General features: G+C 33.0%; 1 protein-coding gene across 1 annotated transcript in view; it reads right to left on the bottom strand.

The window, feature by feature from the left end:
• Positions 1-4,861: 4,861 nt before the first annotated feature.
• MDGA2 (MAM domain containing glycosylphosphatidylinositol anchor 2) overlaps positions 4,862-18,777 on the bottom strand; it is an 884,707-nt gene continuing 870,791 nt past the window's right edge. Inside the window, exons 15-17 of the mRNA XM_061158404.1 lie at positions 18,473-18,603; positions 7,805-7,910; positions 4,862-5,136 (exon numbers count right to left, since the gene is read on the bottom strand). Of these exons, the coding sequence (XP_061014387.1) occupies positions 5,048-5,136; positions 7,805-7,910; positions 18,473-18,603 (326 nt within the window). The 3' untranslated portion in view covers positions 4,862-5,047. The remainder of the gene's footprint in view (positions 5,137-7,804; positions 7,911-18,472; positions 18,604-18,777) is intronic.

Here is an 18,777-nt window from a genome sequence, read left to right as displayed (position 1 = left end):
CAGTTGTAAATGATCCTTTAAGAAAAACGATTTCAATTTCTACCTAGAGTTTAAGCCTTGCCTTTTTCAAATTTTGAATTCCAATTCCTTAATTCCAATATACTCAATGTAGATTCAGAGTAATGAAATCACCAATCATGATTTATTAAGCCTTATATTAATGTCAATAAAGTAGTCCATATACAAATATATGGAATATTTATCTCTCCCTAACCTAACTTTCACTTCTGTTTCCAAACAGACATATACATATGATAGATTGATTCTGAACTGGCATATTTCACATTAAAGTTTCAAGTTTTTAAGTCTTACTTTTTCTATGTAATAACATACATATTTACTTATAAATATTATGGATATCAGCAGAGAACTTTTTATACCATATTTGGAAAAAAGTTCTGATCATTCTGCAGTAGCTTTTCTAAGTAGAAGTAGAAAATGCCAGAGACATTGCTTTTTAAAAATAAGCGCTAAGAAAACTAATCAAGCCAGTTAGTCATAAAGGGAGCATTATAGGAAAGGAAATAACTTGGGATTGAACCCTATGATTTTATTGTTTTCACAGAAAATGCAATAACTCCTCCTTGACATCAACTACCCAGTTGCAAGAAGAGTATACCTTCTGCCTTGTTGAGATGCAGACGAAGCAATTAGTAAGAAGTAGCCATCACCCAAGAAGAAAATGAATTCAGAACAAACTTTTTCCAGTTTAAATGTCTGTTGAGAGGCTCTGATCTTAGAAAGGCACATTAAAAAAAAAGTTTGTTGATAAAGAACATGCATTCAATAGATCCTCTGAAGTCATTCTATCAAACTCTGGTTATGTAGTCTATTAGTATCTTTCAACTCACTAATCAAAACAAACAAAAATTGATCATGAAAAACACCACAGCCAGTTTCATACAGTCTTAAGTATGGAACTAAATTAATTGTTCTTCAAATTACACATTTTGACAGATAAGTTTATTATAAAGTCTTTAAAATAAAAATGCATGTTTGGTGAAAAGTTAGTACAGTTGTCATTCATATTTTGTCATATTTTAAAATATAAAAGTAACGAATGGTATTTTTTTTTACCATTTTTAACATGATGTGGCTGACCAGCTGGTTTGCAATTCTCATTATTGTAATTATCACAATTCATTGCCATGCCAAAGTCGATGCTGTGATGTAGGTGAAGTGAAATACCATTAGTTTAGCCTATTACATGACATTGTGATACACCATGCATTTTTCAAATCTCTGAAAGAAAATTTAATGGCAGGCCAAACTTCTAACACATTAAGTGCTATGAATCACATAAAAACAGAAAACATTTTAATCCAGGGGTACGTGGCATATTGTAATTCATGATAGAACTAAAAAATATGTAGCAGGAAAAAAAGAAAAAGAAAGCAGGGCTAGGTTTGTATTATAATGTATGTAAGAGAAGACTCAGATTTTTAAAAAGCACAAAATAAAAGTTATGTTATTTTTAAGTAATGTGTATTCAATAAGTAATATAAATCCTACAAATATGAAGTGGCTATTATTTCTATTGAAAAGTAATAACACTGGGCAGGATTTGAAACTTTTGGAAACTTTGGTGAATTTCAATAACTAAGATGCCATTGTTTTTAGGATGCACTCTTATTTTATATATCACTACACAGAAATGCTGCTAATTGTAATTAAAATATGCCTGATTGCAGAGATGTTAAAATGTGGAAAGACAAGCATCTTTGAACTGATGAAACAGATTAATGCTTCTTATTAATTAGGATCAACTACTGGCAGTAGATTATATGATATAATCTTTCTCCCAGGAAATTAAAAACTCCATTGCCTAATGCCTTCCTATGAGAGATAACAACAACAACGAAACACTGGCATCAATTACACTTAAAATGTTATCAAAAAGGAAAAGGGGGAATACACTGGAGAGTTCAACTCATATACAAAAGTATTAGGAAAAGGAAGGCAGTTGGTAAGCAGGTTAAGTGCTTTAAAGTTGTCATTATTATAACTAATATTAAAGAAGGGAATACCTCACAATTTACAGGTCCTGTATGCCAACCTTTTAAAAATTTCTGCATTTTTATCCATTGCCTTTCAATTATAGCAACTAAACATTTGCTCTGAGTGAAAAACATTGATTCTGTTTGTTGGTTTATATAAGCGATCTAGAACCCATTTGAGTTATATATTTTAATTTATTACCATATCAATAAAGTTGATTAATTTGTAGTTCTGATTACTCTTTTGTTTTGGGCACTCATCTGCAATTTCTCATTTAATCAAAATTACATTTTGGAGTACCAGCCAGTTCTCATGAACTTCTGAAGGCTTGTGTATTCTTACTGTGTGAAAGGTTATAGAAAGATTTTAGTATTTTGTGAATGTTAAGTAGTAGAACTGTATCTTTTGCTGACAGCAGTTTCTTTGTGCAGGGTGACTTAGGAGAAAAGACTTGATTCTTTTTCTGGGAAGGACATATACATATCCAAATATTCTGAATGTAGATTATGTTTTGTTGTGATTTTTGCAAAAGCTTCACTCAAATAAAGATCAAGGAAAGAAGGCCAGGTGCAATGAGTTAAGCCTCTCTTTTGATCTAGAATATTTTTATTGATATTATCAGAAATGAATATGCAGAAAATCAATTAAAAAATATGATTTGCTAATATGGGAGAGTGGAGAGAAGTGGTTAGTTGCCACATAAAACGGAAGTCAAGGGGAAGGGAGATTTAGTAAATCTTAAGCTAAGTGCCTCAAATATTGTTTAATTTCTTTGGTTTGATAAAATAGATAGGTGACTATAATTTTGAAATTTTGTTCAATATGCCTGATCTGTTCAAATATGTTATTAAATCCATATGTTTATTCTACTTAATTTAAAGAACTTGAGTTAGCTCGATTCTGTTACTACTGGAATATTCAGACTGGTCCCCTTCTTAACTATGAAAATACACATTAAATTCCAAGTTCACATTTGTTTCATATTTCACTTTCAAAAGTTTGATTTTTTTTAACATGTATTACATATAAGGGAGAGTGCATCAGAGATTCCCTATCAGAACTTCTTCCTGCAGACATTACAGTATATGAAGCACTGAAGGTTTACCCCATGGCAACATAAGCAGTAAATCGTATAACTAGTCTCGTTTTGGTGATAAGTGAACATCGTTCAACAAACACACGTACTGCTTTTCATACCTTACCTGGAAAGAGGCTTTATTGAACATAGCTGTAAAATTATCTTTTAAGTTGAATTACTGAATTTGCACAAACATTTCTACAGAATTTTCTTTAAAAAAAAAAATCAAGCTTTGTCATTTTTCCACTACATTTTGTTGTGCTTTTTATATTAATATTTGCAAATGTTATAATTTAATACTTATATCCCAATCACTTGCATAATCAGTTTTTTAATCCTGGGGTGTTGAAAGAACATATAGTAATAATAATAGTATTCTTCTTTAGACAAAGTCTTTTTAAATGAAGTTAAAAGCTGAGATAATTTAAGGAAAAAGATCTTCAAATTTTCATAACCAACAGGTTTAAGTGAAATTTACAATGCATTGGAAAACTGGCTGGTCAAAGGTATGATTTGTCCTCAGGTAGCTCAAAATCATTTTTACAGGTTTTTGTTTTTTTGTAAAAGTGTTTTTTAATCTTGGCAAAATAATAAAATAATATTTCACAATTTGCACAGAGTCTGACTAAAGGGCAGAGGCATATTACCCTCAGAGTTTAGAATAAAGCCAGATTTTTCAGGCCCAGTTCCACTGTAGAGTTTGTATGCACTGCGATCACAGACATTTTCTTGTTCCCTCTAAAGCTAGGGCCAATTTCACTTCAAATGGAGGTTAGAGTAAAAAATCACGCTTGTGTTTTACCACCTTCTGCGCTAATTATTATCTTAACAACCTTTTGTTCTGGTTGACCCATTTAATAACCTGGAAGAAAAAAAGTGTTGCTCCCATGTCTGGTCTCAATGGAAGTTATTTTCTAATGGACAATAAGCCAAAAGGCCATGGCTGTCTAGGAGGTCAAACAACAAATATCTCGTCTGCATGGGCTTACGCAGCAGCTTCGGTCCTTTCTTCTTCAGAAGCGGCTTTGTTGTCTTGCCTGTAATTTGCACATTTAGGCTCTGTAGTTTGTTTATAAAATAGTTTTACACAAACCACTCTTAGCAGTGCAAGCTTCTGAGTTGAAAATTATTCAGGCTTGTCTCATTGAAGGCACTTGGTTTCCATGGCAATTTATAAAAGATGGTGGTTTGGTTTCTTCGTTGGAACAGATGACTTAGTTTGGGTGTTCAAGTGGCCGCAAGCAAACTCCAATAAGCCTGTGTAATGTGTAAGCCCAGGTTTACCATCCTGGATAGCAGTGCATGCAAAAAGAGACAGCATACAGTTATCTAGCTTAGCCATGGGAGGAAAACAAATAATAATAAGAAAGGTGGGATAGGGATAAGGTGGGGAGGAAGAAGAATGTTTTAAATAATTCTGAGTTCGGGTTATTGCCAAGGAAGGGTAACAACCAAAGGTAAAAGGGCCTACGTTTATTTAATTCTCTATGCAAAACCTTCCCAAAAGGAAAATAAATGCCAGCTCTTCACGTACCCTGTTTACAGTGAGGTTTTCGTTGGCAGGCCATTAGGTTTCCATAGTAACAAGCAAACTATTCATTTGAAACAAAACCAGCCATGACTTTGTGCTTTGACAAGGATTTCTATAGCTCTTTTTTTTTTATTTTTTTTTTTTTTCGAGTTCAACCAGATGACCAGATGATGCTGTAATCTTTTTAGCCATAGAAGCACCTGAAGGTCTCTTCTCTACTCAGGTCAAGATTTTCTTTTATTTGTAGTGCGGAATAAGTTATATTTCCATGATGTCTTTTTATCCCCAGTGCTTAAAAAAATTTGTTTTTATTATTTTATTTTTGAGTCAGTAGTCAGTGGAGGAATCTTTGGTAGTTTGTTTTTTCAGTGTCCATTTACAAAGACTCTTTCTTCATGCTAGTGCCTGGTGAATCTTTTATAGCCTCTGCCAGGGTAAGGTCACCTTCGAGGACTTAAGATAGAGATGAGGACGATAACCGGAAAAAGCCATATATGTATTAAAATTCCAACAGCACCATCAACGGAATCTAAAGATAAGGAAATAAATGCCAAGAGACAAATGGAAAAGGAGACTAAGTACCCCATGTAGCTACCAATACAACTTTAGTGAACTAATAAAACAATTTTAGTACACAGAAGATATTTTTGGAAAACATTTGTTGTTTTGTTTTGGTTTGTTTTATTTATCAGATTCATTTCCAGACAAGTGAAAAGGAAAATAACTTGAATGTATGCCTAGAAATTTGATAAAATTAAACTATTTTCAGATTTTTGAGTTGATATGATATGCTACAAAACCTGTTCAGAAGATATTTATATGAGTTTGTGGCCTAGCTCAACCTCAGAGTTTTGTTGGCCACATGAAGGCATGCACACAGAGAAAATTCTCAAAAATCTAAAAGGTCAGCTTTTTATTTTTTAAGTTTTCAGAGATGTTTAAGCTTAAAGCCCACCGAGAGAAAATCTACTCTATGAAAACTAGGTAGGGATTATTATGGGTAAAGGAATTAACTACTGCAAATAGTGGATTATATATATTTAGATCAGTCAATTATCTATAAATTAGGTAAATAATTTTTTCCTTAGTGTAATTTTTTAAAGTGCTATGAAGTCTGTTCTAACTAAAAATTGTTTTACCGATCAGCCTTGAGATGCCTCCTGTAGTTGGTAATTTAAGTAAATTTCATATCCATATGATACCTCTTAGAATGTGTAGTTTACCTAGGAGGACTAACAAGGACAAACCCAATAATTCATTAACCTGTCTTAAGCTACAAAATGGGTCTCACCTAGGGGCCAGCTGGGGTTAGAAAGAGACACACAATCTCAACTTTTGATAGCGTGGCCAGAGTGCTACATTTACTACTGGAGAGGGGTTGGGAGCCTGAGCAATTAGGAAGAGGCCTTTGGCCTCCAAGCTGGTTTGCACTTAAAAATTAACATAAGGTTAATATTCATCCAACAGTTTTCATCAAAGTGAACTTAAAAAGTGATAGTTAAAGAGAAACAAATGTAACAGAATATTATCTCATAGCAAAGAAATTTTTTCATTCAATTAGATTTATTTTCTCTGATTTACAGAGGCTAAATAAAGATACCGCCAATAAATATAGATATCTTACTTAGTCACACATTTTTCTGGATTTAGTAGTTTAGGAGAAGAAAACTGATTATGAAACTGTTCCATCATATAATAATAAAGTGCCTATGGGTTTTCATGGTCATTTCACTGTGGCTACATTTATCCTTTCTCCTTTTAGGAGAGTAAATTATGTTCTCTTGCTTTCCTCATTTGGAAAGTGTATTTGATTTATAATAATTTTCAGTGATTTAATTATCAAAATGTAAGATTTCTGTATAAGATGGTAACTATCTTCAGTTAACATAATGTTACTATTGTGGATCCATGTTGTGAAATTCAAAAGAAATCTCTTTTCCCTCTGAGAAGAATGCTTGCTTTTCTATGTATTTGATAAACCTACTTCATTTGGATTTAACTACTGGTTTTCTAAAGCAAAATTAGCCAGACACAAGGAGAAATTTTTACTAAAATTGTTACTTGAAATGTTAAGTGTAATGACAAGAAGGTGAAAAAAATGAGCAAAATGGCTCATTGTTGTAGACAATCTTAATTTTTGTCTCTTAACAATGTTCAAAAATGGAGTCAATTCAGTTTTTATGAGCAATCAGTGGACAGTTGTATAAATTTGACTCTCAACATCCAGACCGAAATAATTTCTCACCAAATATACTCAATTACCAAAGACTCTGATTTGCTCTAGACTTACACAAAGTGGATTTTCATGCTATTTTTGTAAGTGTTAAATCATTGATGATTTATTTATATATATTTAGTTTGATACCTCTTTAAATAACCACAAAATTAAAAGATTCCAGATGGCTCTATGAAAATCATTCAATTGGAGGAATTTTTCATAAGAATAATTTTAAATTTCTCACCTTCACATGAATAATATAATGAGGATTTTAAAGCAACAGCCCAACACATAACTCTGATACTTTTTGCATTATTTGTAATTTTCTATATAAACCTCTTTTACTAAAAATGAATTTTTGGTGAAAAAATACAATTTGAAGATATCATTATATCATAATACTCAACCCAGAATAAATAGTGAAACCAAATGACTAAACAAGATTGTGATGCACGTAGGCGATTAATCATACCAGGAAAAAAATCAGGCTACTCCATTACTTAATACATATATACTAAGACTCATCACAAGATTGAATCTGTTAAAATGGTTGGCAAAAGTTAGACCTAGAAAATACATTCATAAACTTGGAGGAATAAAAATAGCCATGGCTATACAAATGTAAGTTGATTATTTGAATTAGCCAGATATTTTAATAATAGTTAAAAAATCCTCTGAAATTAATAATATAAGCAAAAAATATTTAAAAACCTTAATTAAAAATCAAACTGTGCTTGCCTTATATGAACCAAAATCAAACTTACTTTTATTTTAGGTCAAATAATTAAGGTCTAGTGTCTACCACTGGATTTAATAATTTGATTTTAAAATATGTTTGAAATTTTATGAGTTTCATGCATAGGAAATTTTTTAATAAACAAATTAAAAATAAATTCATTTTAACAATTAGACCATATTAGCCTAACAGTCATTACTTTACTTTAACATCACACCAACAGATCCAAGAAGAGACACTTACTCTTAGTCGTTAGGTCTTGTTTTGCACATTCTCCTTCTGCAATTGATACATCATCAATGGCAATGTCACCTTCTATGCCAGGACCTCGAATACCTTCAAAAATGAGCTACAAATATGAATGAAACAAACCTAAATGTAGAACTTTGATTAGCAGATGAATTTTTATTGAGAAATAGAGGAGCCAAACCTAAAATTGACAATCCTGGTATTATTTATTATTGGTGGTCTTCAGAATTCTTGCTTGCAAAAAAACTTTCTCAACAAAACCAATAATAAGATCTTCATTGTACAGCAGTTTTCCATTTTATAAGCTCCCTGTCAATTTTAAAACAAAACTAAACCTAACTGAATCATAGAATAAAAACAGCTACAAAAAACAAATCATATCACTTTTTGTTTTCAAGGGTAAGGAAGTTTTTTTTCTCTGAAATAGATTCCCTCCAATGTTCTCTAAACATATCTCATAACACTGGCTTTCTATTAAAGATACATTTTATGGATGAATCAGTTCCAGGTTCATTGTGACAGTGCTATGTTTACTGAAGCCCAGAACAAGTGTGTATACAGTGAATAAGTTAATCATATTCCCCATATGCTTTGTTTTTAAAGATATTTATTGTTTTTGAAGATATTTACGGGTTTAGTGGCAGATCTTCAAACTTCCAGTATCTAGAACAGTGGATATCACTAATTCTTAAGACATTAGTGTTGAAAGAATAGATGAATGAATGAAATCAATCTACATTTATTGCTAAATTCTGGATACAAAGTCAATATAAGGACAATTAACAATTTTTTATTTCATTTTTGTAGACATAAGACTCTTCTTAAACTTTCTGTCTTGTCTCACAAATTCTCCTTGCTTCCAGTATCCTTTTGGTAGAAAAAGTAACCTATGCACTTAGTGACTATATTCCCAGAAAAATTTCTGTGTACCAAAATGAAATACCTAGTTTGTTCTTTCTGAAGAAAAATTAGCTTAATAAAGAGCTATGTTCAACATCAAACTAATGTGTGTAATTTAGTACGATCTCTAATTTTATTTCATTGCAACAAATTACAGCAAAAGTCTATTTTTATGAATATAAAAATTTTTGTTTCTGTCTTATCTTACAGTGTTTAATATGACTCCTTAAAGGTAAATTTGTGGTGATTTTTCTGAGGACTTTCCTTTCCCTACTTAAATATGGTGCATAAGAATGAAGATAAGTTTCATGATTTTATAGGATAAAAAGATTTGAGAAGTTTTTTATTATATTATTATTACATTTAATTTAGAATTAAATTAGATATGGAGAGGATTTCTTGCTTACCTATTTTGAGACAAGTATTATACATTAATAGTGTCCAAAACCATTCCTTTGAAAAGCATCCAATTTGCCTTATGTCACTGAGGCCAAAATAAAATGGCAGACCAGAGTTAAAATATTTAGAACTGAGTTGGCAGTGTATAAATGCTCCATCCTCAGACAGAATCAGGAAGGAAGCCTTAGTTTGGCTGCCTGGGAATGATAATTTGCATTTGACTTAGGGTGGGGTTTTGGAAGATATCTGGGTAGTGGCTAAAAAACCCTCAGAGGACTATTTAAATTACAAGAGACAAGATTTAAATAAAAAATCAATGGTATAAAAATTCAAAAGCACTGAATATGGAAAAGGACAAGTCATTTTAATGGCGGCAGAATAGTCCATGTTATTGATAGAACAAAATTTATTTAATCAATATGTATTATTATTGTTAGACAATAAAATTATTTTCAGTTATTCTGAACAAGGCTGAAATGAATATATTTCACATAATTATTTTTTTTTAATTTTATTTATAATCATTATACACAATTATTTGGAACACATGGTTCTTCAGGATCAATTTAAATTGCCCCTATCAGCGTCTATCTGTGAAAAAGTACTGCCTTTTTCCTAACCATGGGTGTTTAAGTAATGGGGCTTTTTTTCCTTTTTTTTTGTTTTTAATACGTGCTGCTTACCTGTAAAGAATCAATGTTAAGAGTAAATCAATGGTTATTCCCACCCCCTTCTTAGTTTCAGTCATGTGATGCTGAGTCTTCTCTCCTGAAGATAACAATATGAATGGAATGTTATCTTGGAGAAAGTCAGAACTCAAAATTCATGCTATTATGAGTCTGATTCCACAAAATCAAATATTTTCCACTTTGCCCCCAAGACAAATACTATACTAAATAGAAGTAGGATGTTGTCATCACAATTTTTTCTTTTATGCATGTATTTTAAAGATTGAATGGAAGAAAGTGTAGATGTCTGCCTCCCAGTCACATTTTAATCCTGGAAGGAAGCATGAACAAGGATGTATTCTGCAAACTTTCCTTTCCACCGACCTGGCCTTATACTGACTTCTAAGCAGTGAGCAGTCGGACTCTACCTTTCAGTAAAAGAATGATCTTGCCATTGCTCAAAGCATTTCATAACTTCTGTTACTGAGTTTAAAGTATTAAAGCCTTCTATTTTTCCTATCAATTTTCTTTTTCTTCCCCTCTTTCTGCCTCCCTGTACAGCTTGATCAAAAACACAAGATTGAACCTAGGCTTGTGCTAAAAACAAAGCTTCAAGCAGCAAGGCTGTGAAGGACGCTGCCGCCCTTCTTGTCTGGTCAGATTGAGAGGGGGTGATGGGAGCCTTTTATGGTAAATGTCAGGGAGAAGATTGACTGATGTATTTTAATATGTGTGCTGCTTGCCTACTGGCAATGTTGACCACAAGTGTGTAGTTGGATGAACAGCAGAAATACAAATCAGCAAAAGTTGAATTGTCATATGCCCAGAGGACTACCTCTATCTAGAACATTCTTTTATAGGAATACTTCATGGTGATCCTAAATGAAGCAGTAAAAACTGATTTGTAAACTTATTGTTTACATTTATCTGTACAACTATAGATGATACAGTTTGTCTCTGAATAAAGTTGATTACTTTCCATATAAGTGTAGCAGCATTTTAGTTATTGTGTGGAAAAAAAATCAGAGAATTAGTAGCAGTTATTACTGGGATGATAAAAGTAACTTTTGATGATCAAACTCTTGGTACAGTTATTACTGGTACTTTTAATATTTATTTGAAATCTTGTGATGATAGGGAGATCCAATCCAACAGGCTAGAGAAACACTGTAACCTTCCTGATGGTCCTGTTTGGACAAGAAGAAAGAAAAATATACTGTGCAGTGTATTCATTTGTTTCCTTTAATTTTCATAGCAGCTTTGTTATTAGGAAGATATAGATTGTCTTTTAACTCACTGGACTCTCACAAAGAAATATTTATTACATTATTCTCTTTATGCTCTGAACACCAACTATAATGCTATCTGAATGATTATGACACATAGATTCTAATAGACTTATAAATGGCTTTGAGACAAAGACCTAGAGGGATACTTTCTCCTTTATATTGTTTTTGACTATGAGATAGATAACAGAGATAAAATGTATACGTATTAAATTTAAATAATGTACCTTGGCCAAACTTTCAAGTGCTTTTAAAAATAAATCCTTGGTGACAAAAATCTTTTTTCCTCAAACACAAAGATGAGAAACTATAATAGTCCATTATAATATGATGTATCTCAACTTGGAAGATATGATCTGTATGCAGTGAAAAAAGTCTGAATTATATCCACTCAGAGAAGAAATGCTCTCTAATTTAATAGGTTAAATTATGTCATATTTTAATTAAGTACCATCATGATTCTGACTACTATTACATTACAAGGGTAAGATTATGTTCCTTTCCTCTTCAATACTTCTGACACATTTGGCTTAATTGCCTTCAAGAAAGAATTAATGGCATCTAGATTCTCAGGGAGAGAATGTTGACGTTTAGGTCTCCTGAAAGAGGGTTCAAATTACTGAGCCTGTTCTTCACACAATCACACTGATCTTATTTAAAATGGTTTCCCTTAACTGAAGTGACAAATTTAAAATGGTAATATTTTCACAGTGTGTGCATGCAATTCAGCATACTTAATATGCAAGAAATACTGCATGATCAGAAAATTAATTCCTAGTGAGTAAATGCTAGTGGGAGTTTAAAAAAATATATGTGAATTTCTGTATTAGAACTACACTACATAAAATTAATTTAATTCATCAATTGATAGTTTCTTACATTTATTTATAATGCTTTAAAGCATAAAGATAGAGATGTCAATATGTAGGAAAATACAGATGATGCTATTAGAGCTGATGTTCAAATATAATTTCTCAGAAAAGTAGGAAGAGCTACATGTAGCATTAATGAGTAAAAGCAGATGGGGAGTCAAAGATTACAACACAGTTCTGATGATCTGACCTCAACATCAATGGTGCCTTCTGCAAATGTTTTCTTTCTGATGAAATATATTGGTTCTGATCATTACCACTAAGGCAAAGTCAAAGACTTGGAATGCAGTTTGAAAACTGACAGTGTACATCACTTGGAAAAACCTCAGGATGTGAATAAATTTGAAAAGAGCTATTAACATTAATAATTTTACCTTCATTTTATTACTGGTTCAGCAAATAATTAGACTATCCTTCCCCCCCACCTTTTTTATAGGTAACATGTGGATTTATTCAGATTCAGAAACACACTCCATAGAGTGTGGGCCATCGCAGAGGGGAGTATGGCCTTTTCCCACTTCTTATGTGCAAAGAGCAGGAGAGCTATCCAATAACTAATACAGAAGAGATGTGAAGAGAGGTAACATAATAAACAGGACAGGACAGGGGGGTCTGGCATGCTGCAGTCCATGGGGTCGCAAAGGGTCCGACAGGACTGGGCAACTGAACAATAACAACGACAATATAATAAACAGGTGGGTAGCCTAAATATTGATTTTTTATTTTTAGATTTTTTTTTCCAAGAAACTACATAAATATTAACACTGAGTGTAACTTCTCAAGACTCTGCCAGTCCAACTTGCTGGATAAATGTCAGTTGGTTGTCAAAGCTTCTAATCTCAAATAATAACATGAGATTTTGACTGCTGGCAAAAACAGAAAGAACTAGATGGCACTATCAAACTGCAATTAGAAAATGTTTTCAATTGTTAGTTACTTCAGGAGCCATCATCATGTCTATAACTGCCCTTGAATTTGGCTTAAAATGTCAGATATATATCTACACAAGCATGCAGTGTCTACTAAGTACATTTTCTGGATTGTTATTATTCTTAGATAAATATAAAAGCAGAATGATGTGATGAGAGCATTATAATCTCTTTTCCAACCCCTATTTAACGTTAAGGATTTGTGTGATTTAAGATAAATTGTCTCAAAGCCTACTTCCAAATCTTTAAATGAGAGTATTAGAATAGAAGATCTCCAGAATTCTTTTTGCCTGTGACTTAAAAAATGTAAAGTCAGTCTCATAATGTCTCTATACTTTTCCCTCAGAAAATATCTGAAATGTACTGTGAAAGAAGCAAAGGATTAAAAAAGGCAGTTAAATATCTTCCTAGGTGTAGGATATAAAACAAAAGGGACACTGTAAGAACAACACTGTATTAACTTTACTTTTTAGAAACTTTTCCCCCTAATCCTTCTGAATATAGCTAAATATATTTTCATTACAAGCACTGATCATGCTAAATTAATTCTAGAAAAAGAGCCCCAAAGAAATTTCAGTAGGAGAAAATTTCTATTTGCCTGGAAAAGTACTACACAATAATGTTATTGTCAGCTAAGCAAATATATTGGACAGACTTAGACAAAGTACTTTGCAAGTGGTGGTTTTTTTTTAAGAGTTTATGATCAAACTAATTTGAATGTATACAAACTCCTAACAAATAAAACATAAAATGTGTCAATGTTAACAGAGGCTCAGAATCACTTATTTTTCATTTAAAATTCCAAGAGGTAAGAGAAACCCTATCCACTTGAATTAAAGACATCCTTGGATACCACAAATCTACATTTGAATAATATTAAAACTTCTCACAATTTATACAGCAATATATTTCATACAATTTTTTATGCCATGCTTTTCTGGTAGGCATCACACACCAAAGATTTTTGAGAAGCTTGATAGTTTATAAATGAATTTTGAGGAAAAAAATAGTTAGAAAAAGAGTTGACAGCAACAAGAAACTTGAAAACAAAATTAAATTTTAAAAAATGGAGTAGGATGCCGCAGTTGTGTTTCCTTGGACAATCAAAATTTATGGAGTGATGCAATCCTTAGCCAATAGACCTTTAAATATCTTGGAGATAGGAGAACCTAGAGATCTAATATAAAAAATATTTTACTTATCTTCATTTCTCATTAGTAATTTAAATAGCTTAGAAATTCATTGATTCAAAATCTTCATTTTTTGATTGCCTTCCCTCCAGGATAGAGTTACAGAAACCAGATTTATCCTCCCCACTGAAACAGTCAAAGAACTTGCAAAAATGTTGAAACAATGGTATTGAGAACACTAGACCACATCAGGTAATGAAGGAACAGTGAACCCTGAGTGATAGAAGTCAAACAAGGTTTGCTCTATGACTGCCCTATACAGAATTTATAGATTATGAAGAAAGCAGAACAAAAGTAGAGCCTCCTAGAAAATCTGGGTTAAAAAGAGAGACCTGAGAGTCCAAGGCAGCTGAGTATGTAGGATAGAAAACCAGCAAAGAAAGAACTGGAGAGAAAGAGACATCTGCAGAGGAAGCCCCTGAAGTTCTCAGCAAAATCCTGATTGGGACTCGAATGAAAGAAAACTACCTAAGGCTGGGAAAGGCCCAGAGGGATGCATTTAAGGGAACAGTGTCCAGCCAACACAGGACTTGGAAAAATCTCATTATTCATGGGGCATTGGGTAGAGTACTCTGAAGACTTTTGCCTCAGTGCTGAGAAACAATCAGCCCGCTATCAAAGACTATTCTAATCTCACCTAACAAATCTTGACAGCAAGTACAAAAATTATCAGAACTTTTCTGAGTATTAATAACTAAACTACATCCACAGGGCTTTCCCTGGTGGCTCAATGGTTAAGAATCCACCTACAAATGCAGGGAACAAGGGTTCGATCCCTGATCCAGGAAGATCCCACATGCCGTGGAGCAACTAAGCTCCTTGGCCACAACTACTGAGTCAGTTTGCCTGAAGCCTGTGCCCTGCAACAAGAGAAGCCACAGCAATGAGAAGCCTGCACACTGCTTACAACTAGAGAGTAGGCCCTGCTCTCTGCAATTAGGGAAAGCCCACGTACAGCAAAAAAGACCCAGCAGAGCCAAAAACAAAGTAAATCTTGGGGGAAAAAAAAAGCTACATCCAAAAATAAACTCCAAAAAAAAAAAAAATCCAGCACCTATCAAGGTAAAATTTACAATGTCTGACACCCAATCAGACTACCAGACATGTAAGGAAGCAAGAAAATAATGATTTGTAAAGATGAGAAAACATCAATCAATCAAAACCAACCAAAAACTGGCACAGATGATATCATTAGCAGAAATTAGTTACTATAACTGGTTTTAATATGCTCAAAACATGAACTTAAGATATGAAAAGTATTTTGTAAAAAGACTCAAACTGAACTTAAAGAGGTGGAAAGTATAATAGCTAAGATGAAAAATACTCTGAATAGAGTTAAAAGTAGATTTCGTGTGTGCTAAGATGCAGTTCTGTGCATGGACTGGAGCTTGCCAGGCTCCTCTGTTCATGGGATTCTCTAGGCAAGAATACTGGAGTAGGCTGTCATTTCCTTCTCCAGGGAATCTTCCCAACCCAGGGATTGAACTTAGGTCTCTTATGTCTCCTGCATTGGTGGGTGGGTTCTTTTACCACTAGCACCACTTGGGAAGCCCCTGAAAGTAGATTAGATATTGCAAAAGAAATGATTAGTGACTGTGAAGACAATTAATTATGAATAGTGAAATAATTTTAGATAAGATGGTGGTTTCCTAATTTCCTTACCACCTTATGCATTTCTTAAGTGGGAACTCTCTCTAAGGACCAGTCGTCTGGACTTGACCTGCTTTCCAGTTTGAGAATCACAGTCTTCAAATTCTGTGGGCGCCAAACTTGCCTGGATCGTCTTCCTTGTAACTCTAAAAAATACTACTTAGGATCAAGCTGTTCTTCCACAGTTTATTGTTAATGATTGGTTTGTGTTCTATGTGGTTCCACTGTCTTTAATAACTGCTCACATATGTGCACTTTTCCTTGGAAATATCAATCATTCCCATAGTTTCAGGCAACACATAAAGTCTAATGACTTACACACATTTGTCCTCAAAGTTTCAGAAAAATATATACAATAGCCCTCTGCACATCGTTAAGAGGACATTCCCCAGGTTCTGCACATCATTAAGAGGACATTCCCCAGGTGTGTTATATTAACATGTCCAGAATAGAAATAACCGTAATCATTCCTGTATCTTTTCTGTTTTCCTCTCTTTGTTATTTAAGGTAATGGGTAAAATAACAGGCATTACTCAATATTTTCTAGTTAGAAACTTCTTGATCATTCATGGTTACTTCCCAAATTCCCAACATAAAAATGTTTTGCTAGTTTTTATACCCAAGTATATCTTGAAATTATCCTCTTTTCTTTGTACCACTTCCCTAGTTTGTCTCTTCAATATCCCTTATGTGAATTTTATAAGGGTCTGTTTGCTGGCCCAATTTTACCTCCTTGAATCACCTTCCATACAACCACCTAAGTGATGCATCATCCCATCCCCTGAGTAAAATCTTCCATGACTCCCCAGTGCCTATGCTCTTGAGGTTCCTTAATGTCATCTCACACCAGTCTTTATTTTTATATTCCAAATTCCAGATAAACATCTCTATGTTTCTCTGACAAATCCTGTGATACATGACCTGCATGTTTTATTTACTCTGAACTTTGCATCAATATTAATATTAGCCCCTTTTCTGAGTTGCAATCCTTCTCTTCAGTTCAGGTTTCATCCCATGCCATAGGCGCCTCTTGCTTGTCCATACTCTTCTTGTTCATTATGTGTGCCCATAGAAACTTCTGCATATTTTGTTACGGACATTATTACATTATGTAACGCATGTGTTTAGATATGTATTCCCACCAATCTGAAGTAAACAATCATTATTAAATCTTCATGCCTAGCAATGTGCCTGACATACAGTACTAGCTCAATAAATATTGAATTGCTGTCTGTGACAATAAATGATTGTCCTGAAGGTGTGGTGGTGTTGGTTTAGTCGCTTAGTCATCTCTGACCTTGCAACCCTATGGACTATAGACTGCCAGGTTCCTCTGTCCCTGGGATTTCCTAGGCAAGAGTATTGGAGTGGGTTGCCGTTTCTTTTTTTAGGGGATCTTCCCAACCCAGGGATCGAACCCAAGTCTCCTGCATTGTAGGCAGATTATTTACCACTGAGCCACCAGGGAAGCCTATCTTGGAAGTACTCAATAAATATTGACTAAACTGATGTCTATAGCAATAAGGAATTATTCTGAAGGAAACATTAATATAACTATTCCTTAAATGCTTACTGTATATATATTGGATTTAATAATTTTGTATTAATTAAGGCAGTGATATAGAAAGCAAAAATATGTCTTTTTAGAAAGATTTTTTGATGCCTATAGAGGTAGGCACATGTTAATATTAAGGTTACTTCTATCAGTAATGCTTTGGAGTTCTATCTTCCCAAGTTTAATTTGGTTTAATAATATGCTGCCATGTATTCCATTTTTACTATTTTATTCTTTTTCATAGAAAAAAATTATTAGAATCTATGATTTGAGTTGCTTTTATGTATTTTTAGATAATCAACTAGACTTACTCCATTATTCTTTACCAGAGTGAACAACTGAATGCATTTTTATCATCTTGGTAAGTTTTAGAAATGCAATTTCTAACTCAAAATCATTACAACTTTATAGATTAGGTTACCAAAAAACAGTATTCCACCAATTAAACATTAGCATAACTGACACTGTGTGAATTTCCATACCCTTACTAAATGCCATAAAATGCAATTAAGAATTCCCCAGTATGAAAAAAAAAAAAAAACCTCAATCTGAGTATATAAAACACATATATAAAGTTATTAAAATCAGTAAACTACATTATTTTCTCCATTAAAACAGTTTCATGATAAATTGTTTCTAGCCATGATGACCACTACTATAATTGCTAAAATATTTATTATATATTTGCAATTAGTTCTTTCTCTTAATCCTATCTAAGCCTTTCTTTTCTACATAAAAACAAATAAAAGCAATTTGTTTAAAGTTCTCTGATATTGAAAATCAAAGTAATAAATTACTAAAATGACAAAGAGACACATTTTGTTAAAGCATACAAAATTCCATCAGTAAAATTCAGATTGAGAATTGATTACCCAGCTTCTGTTATGTAAGAATCTATGTTGTTTGTCTTCAAGGAACAAAGTATGCACATATGATTTTATATAAATGGATTACATTTACTCCAGGCAAATCATTTGAATTCAGATAGACCATTATTCAAACATATTACTTGAGAGATGTTCCTTAATAAAAGAAAAGGGCATTTTCTCTTTTTCGCATTGCTTTTAGAACTAAAGGGAAACAATCATGTGATTTTTGTGATGCTTATATCAGAATTTTTACATACTCTTTTTCTAATTTTGCTCAGGTTCTGCCTTTAACATTATGCTCAGGTGCAACAATCTATCCACAGACATGACTGTTCTTTTCTTACCTGAAATGAAGTAATTGGATATATATTAACATGTGCCTCATTCCATCGTTGTCCTTTGTTCCCACTTGAAGACCACAGTGGATTCTCTATGGTTGTCTGTCCTTTCAAACGTAGATAGACATTTAAAACACCTAAAAATAACAATGTAATTTTATTCTGTGTATTTATTTTGGCTTCATACTTGTTTCTCCTTAACTGAGCACTTGTAAACTTTTAAAAATGAAATTTCATGGAATACTCCAGTGTCTGCTCTTTTCTTCCTCTCTCATTTCCAATCTTGCTCTTAGGACACTTGGCATACATGG

This window comes from Dama dama, chromosome 12 (assembly GCF_033118175.1).
Source record: "Dama dama isolate Ldn47 chromosome 12, ASM3311817v1, whole genome shotgun sequence".
NCBI classification, from domain to species: Eukaryota; Metazoa; Chordata; class Mammalia; order Artiodactyla; family Cervidae; genus Dama; species Dama dama.
Note: the sequence above shows the minus strand (reverse complement) of the source record. Positions and strands in the feature narration are given on the sequence as shown.